General features: G+C 36.9%; 1 protein-coding gene across 1 annotated transcript; it reads right to left on the bottom strand.

Moving 5' to 3' along the window:
* Positions 1-442: 442 nt before the first annotated feature.
* Positions 443-5,415, bottom strand: LOC101307112 (sn1-specific diacylglycerol lipase beta-like). The gene is made up of 12 exons (XM_004297992.1): positions 5,261-5,415; positions 5,037-5,137; positions 4,725-4,846; positions 4,545-4,636; positions 4,277-4,382; positions 3,609-3,763; positions 3,342-3,448; positions 2,047-2,168; positions 1,543-1,640; positions 1,166-1,428; positions 665-1,037; positions 443-576 (listed from the first exon to the last, which is right to left on the bottom strand). The coding sequence occupies exons 1-12, from the start codon at positions 5,413-5,415 to the stop codon at positions 486-488; spliced, it is 1,785 nt and encodes a 594-aa protein (XP_004298040.1). The 3' UTR covers positions 443-485.
* Between the last annotated feature and the right edge of the window lie 439 nt (positions 5,416-5,854).

The raw sequence follows: 5,854 nt of genomic DNA, 5'->3' as shown, positions 1-5,854 counted from the left end.
AGCTCTAATTTACGCCATATACAGTCATACTTGCGAGCTAAAGTGACATTATTCAAAATTGAACGCCCCCAAATTAAATCTATGGACTACAAGCAGATCCATGTATGAATAAGCTAAATCTGTAATACATGATTTTATATCACTTTCTACTATCCTAGTACCCTTGCTACGAGCATTCAGGCTTCTAACAGAACTATCAAACACGAGAGGTCATGAGATTTTGTTTTTTCTCAAGAATATTTGATGAATATTTCTATACACTTCTCAACTGCCATTTGTGATTTGCCCTCATCTATCAGCTATGAAAGGCTGCATTTGGGATTTCCCAGTTCACATAGACAATTGTGACGGCAGATGCAGCTGTGACGACAGTGTTCAGGATATAGCCATGTTATTTCCACCAAAGAACTGAACTCCCAAGGGCTGAGGGAACGTGTCTCAAGCTTTCACATTTGACGCCCATATGTAATAACAGTGCACAAAAATCACACCATTGGAGGTTCACTAGGAAGAATCTGGGTATTTCGAACTTGGGAGCTCCGAGCTTGCAATAAATTTAGCATTGCATTGTGACATCTAAAATATTTGGTCAAAACACGGGTATAAAAGAGCAATTTCATGGCCGAATGAAATAAAGAACCGTAATGAAACAATCTTTTGATACCTCCAAGGAAGATGGTCGAGAAACATTGATGGTGACACAATCATATCTTTGAAGCTTTCTCTGTCTGCAATATAAGCTTTGTGACATTGTATCTTTTCTGGGACTCCCCATCTTTTCCAAATACGCATATCAAAGTTACTACGCTGCGGTACTATATGAATCACAAGTCCTGGCAGATACAACTCAGGCGGATCGGAGGGTGACATGCTATCAGATCTGCGGATACTTCTCATAAACTCAGACACAGGATCACGATTTGAAATTGCATTACTGGTGAAAGGGTTAGTAAATTGATCATCATCAGTTCCGTAATCTCTTTCACCTGTGTGAGCATCCTGGCACACAATGAAACCCTGATCCTCTTCCTCGCTTGCTGCAATTGTGAAGTAACTCACCACTCAGGGATGAGTATATGATACAAATTAAGTCGATATAGGTTCTTAAAAAAGAAAAAGAAAAAAGATTTGGTTAAACATAGAGATGCTACAATTGTTTATCTACCTTCTGTATCAAACTGAGGTCTACAGATTTCGTGGCTAAGCTTTCCGGTAGTGATTTCCTCAGAATTGGCATCTAAAGCTGGATCCTTTACCTCAGTCCTATCTTGCTGATGTTTGGTTATATTAAGAAAATGACGTGCGAGCCTTAAGATTGTAGCCGAATCGGCTGCTGAATCTTGTGACATTGCTGTAATTGCAGCACCTCGAAGCCGCATGATAGATCCAACTGACAGGCGTGCTGAAAACTCATTGTTGTACACAATGCTGCAGAAAGGTCAAACAGTAATGATGTACATGAAAAAAAATAACATATATAGAAAAAAGGCTAGGCTCTTTACATATATTATTATCAGTGGTATAAGCGAAAATCATACATACCTTGTAATAAATTCAGAACATGCATTTGCTACAACCGAGTCCACACATGGAAGGGGGCCATATGTATAGACATGCAAATTTGGGTATCGGTGACATAACTACACAAAAACATTTTGATATTAAAAATACAGAAAAGGATTCTCATCAATATGAAAAGGGAGAGAAGTGACAAAGAAACAAGTGATAGAAAAATAACTGGTGCAGATTCTCTAATTACAGTCTATCGTTCTGCATTATACGGGCTTCCATCAAGTTGAATAAAACAGCATATTTGAAAAAAATATATGTTACTTCTTCAATAAGTATGTCTGCACTCCAAGTTCTATGCAATCATTCTTGTGATGATTTGAAGAGTAGAGATTTCAATAAAATTATTGACATTCAAATGCCAAGTGGTACCGATAATCTACCAAATATATTGTACACAACTGATGGTCTAGAAGCTTACAATTTATTGGCCCTAATTAGCAAAATCACATTATTTTTAGGTGAGAAATTCCATACTCTGAGTCCTAGCAATGCAGCAATCGCACCTCCTAGGGAATGCCCCACCAAGCGAATGCCATATCCCTCACACTCGCATCCAACTCGCAACAAAGAAGAAAGGATGCCACTTGAGTCAGAGCCTACAATAACATCAACATTACAAAGTGCCACAACTGAGACTGATAAAGCGTATATAAGATATTAAGAAAATGAAAACGTTTGGTAAGGAAATATTACACGAGTAGAGCATAACTATATTTGAAAAATAGAATCTAAGAGTCGTGAAGTCCTAACAGAATAAATAATTCATAAAACCACCAGACGTAATAGTCCAAAAACATATTAGCAGCTGGAGGGTGACTTGGAGTAAAGCTAGTAATTACTATTGAGAACTAAAAAATCTTGGAGAACATTTGAGAAGAATAATATCTGCATCAACCCTTAACAACAGAAATATAGACTTTAGAAAGACCGCAAGGAATCCTATATGGCATGATTTCTATCTGGACATCAGAAACTCCCATATATATTCAGAAGTTCCTTGATATCTACCAAGGGATGAGATTTCGACATATATACAAAACTCATTTTTCTTGCTAGAACGCATCTTATTGTCTCTCTCTGGAACATGTTTTGTATCTCTCACTCTAATTATTTCTTCTCTTCCATCTCTACTATATTGAAACCAAAACCTAATCCAAATCATTGCATGTGAAAATATAAAAATCGGTCAATCTCTTCTCCCTCTCGTCAACCTTCATCACAAAGCAGAGTTAAAGCCTTATTTGACCTGATTTAAGAGAAAGAGATGCAACTCATAACTAAATTTGTTTCAATTAAACATGTAAAGACAGCCACAAAACAGAACAGAACAACGAGACAACCAATAAAAGTACAAAGCCAGATTTTCAGAGCAATTAGCCTTTTACATTTCTTAACCCAACTTTAACATATAAGAGATTTGTTGAAGTCAGTTACTACCATTTTACCCCTAGAGCAAGTGGCATAATATTATTGCCAAATCTAACGTACAAAATACATGTATCTTTTGTGGGTAAATTACCTTGTCACCTATTAAATCAAAACATGTCAACATACATCAACTGAAGTAGCATGTCAATCTAACTTTTCCAGTGGCTTCAATCGAGTTATGGTAATGAAATGTTATTTTTTTTTTTTTTTTTTTTTTTTTTTCACAAAGTGAGTTGTTCCAATTTTTATAAACCACACTGTTATCATTGAGAGCCAGTCCTACGTAAGAGTCTTAAGGGGAAGCAAGTTTCAAGGTGAAAGACAGCAAAAAGTATATTCACCTTCGATTTCCATGAAGAGATCTCTTGCAGCCTCAACTATACCAGAGTGTGCATGGCGAGGGTAAGCTATCAGGCTCTCTTTTACATCGCTATGAAGATGACTACTACTGCAAACAAAATTATGACTAGTAAATAATTAGAGTGCTCCTTGTGTGGAATAAAGCACCAAAAAAGTGCCAGTGGTACAAATGGATGAAAACAAAGCTAGGAAGATGCTATTGAAATTAATGGATGAAAATAGGCTTTGTGTGTTTGTGAGAGAGAGACTTTATCAATCCATCCAAGTCTTCTGCCGAAAGACGACATTCCCGACATAAGCTGTCCGTGATTAGATCTTCTGGGGTCTCAGTTCCCCGAACAGCAATCACCACGGATCTTAGATGATTCAGCACTATAACAAAGTATGCAGCTTTACACTTGCCCTGTAATAAAGTTTTACAAAAAAACAGAATTTAGTAAAGGACAGTGAAAGACAATAGTTGACAAGAATTTCACTTTTAGAGAACAGCAGCAAACAAGCTCTTCTGAACCTAAGAGAATTCCAAGATAACACCACTTGGGACTCCCATGCTCCATGCTGTCCAATATATCTGTGTGACTCTATCCGACCACTCATTAGTAGTATTGTTGAGAATTTTTCTATTTTAAACAGAAGTCTTCTGGTGAACATAAAAGGCATTGTATCACAATAAATATCCTGGGCCTCTCCACATCTCAGCTCTCGTGAAACATTTTGGGTTGAATGCTCTAACATTAACATCTCCAACATAGAGATCAAACTCTTATCAACCAATATTACTCTACAAAGAAATAACCAGTCTCTAGGTCTGGATTCTAGTGAAACATTTATGCATTGATCCCAGTAAAGGAAAACAATAATAATAAATGAATGTTTGATCCAAATGAATTTAAAAAATGAACAGTGATTAACTTACCTGGTTAACACGCCCTTGTCTAAGTACAGCTGGGGATAACCTAACATATTTTAGAAACGCTGCTGCATGACCTCGCAACCAATTATCACCATCAAGTTTGGGTAACCTAAAAGATGGCAAGAACACCATCGTTAAGAATTAATGATCATTAAGAGTTTACAATGGTAAAAATAAATAAAATAATAATTATAGACAAAAATAATATAAGTTAAAAAAAAACGCTGTAAGCATTACACATGTGCACGAGTAAGATACCCGATGAAACGACCTGTTACGAGTCCATGGGGTCAAAATCCCTTGCCTATAAAGCCATGCACAAGGAAATAAGAAAGGATTTCTTCCAAAATCAAGTAATGGACCCTGCATCATACATTGCTCAAATATAAAAAACTGAAATAATATTGTGCAGAAAAGAGAGAAGCTTACATAAAGTACTTTATCACAGTACCGTGTACGCAGCTTCTGCATACTTATGAAGATCTGCAGCCTCCCTGATCTTTTCTTCAGGTATCTCCATGCACTCATCACATGACTTTGGTGACTGGCTCTGGTTCCGCAATAGTGCGAGACCTGGACAAGATACAGTATGTCAGTATGTAGTCTCACTTTTGTAACAAGAAATAAGAGCTTTAACTGGGATAGAATAACTTTAGCATGAATCAACTGTGGATACATGGCAGAAAGTAAATGAAGGACCAATCAGAAAATGTATGAAGTGCAAACATTGTGCAAAATGAAGCTCCGCAAGTTAAAAATGAACCTGCCATAAGTTCCAGATGTCCTTTGCCTGCTGCACGATAGGCAACAAGGTCACCCAATAGTCGAGCTACTGAGAAAACCTCATCTTCTTCCAATACACTCCTGTGTAAATAAGATAAGACAATAAATATAACTAAAATGGCATAAATTGAAGTTGTAGAGACAAACATTAATGTTGTGTTAGTGTCTGTATATGTCCTGTGTTGATCAAATTGTAAGACCTACAAGTATTTGACTCGTCCCATACAGCACAAGGCCTCGCGAATACCATTATCAAATACCTCCCTGTAATGAGCTTTCCATGCATCATCTTGGGTTGCATAAAAGGATCTCCATTTTAATACATCGGATCCAGTAAGACACTGTAGCAGTGCAGCCATACACACCGTGATCAGAAAAAAGATCAGTAGTTGTTGCTTCCACAAGATATTGCTTGAAGTTGCCGCTGGTTTACAAACATTGCCAAACTTGTGAGTTGTGAAGACATTAGGAAAAAAACAGTTCTTAAGAATGCAGGAAGTGAGAAAAGTATATTGCTAAATCATCACACATTTAAAAAGATAATATCTACAGACTGATATTCAGCCAATGACTTCTACTTAGTTTTGTAAATACAATCTGTAATGGATGAGATAAAAGGACAACAGGGGACAATATGCTCTTCACGATACTTAATTCTTCGTATCTGGGATGGGTAAAATGGGATTACATATAAAAGGTTCTGGGTGCACTATTTGGCGTAAGACCTAACAAACCCAAGTTTAAGTTGCAACGTAAATCCTGAAGATACTGAAAAAGCACACAATTAGCTGGGATGAA

This window comes from Fragaria vesca, linkage group LG4 (genome assembly GCF_000184155.1).
Source record: "Fragaria vesca subsp. vesca linkage group LG4, FraVesHawaii_1.0, whole genome shotgun sequence".
In the NCBI taxonomy this organism is placed as follows: domain Eukaryota; kingdom Viridiplantae; phylum Streptophyta; class Magnoliopsida; order Rosales; family Rosaceae; genus Fragaria; species Fragaria vesca.
This window is presented reverse-complemented; position numbering and strand designations above follow the sequence as displayed.

Excerpts from the sequence above, each read along its gene's own strand:
- LOC101307112 (XM_004297992.1), bottom strand. The coding sequence starts at position 5,415 with ATGGCTGCACTGCTACAGTGTCTTACTGGATCCGATGTATTAAAATGG. Across the intron at positions 5,138-5,260 it reads ATGGGACGAGTCAAATACTT|GAGTGTATTGGAAGAAGATG; the intron begins GTAGGTCTTACA and ends TTATTTACACAG. Across the intron at positions 4,383-4,544 it reads ACCCCATGGACTCGTAACAG|GTTACCCAAACTTGATGGTG; the intron begins GTCGTTTCATCG and ends GCCATCTTTTAG.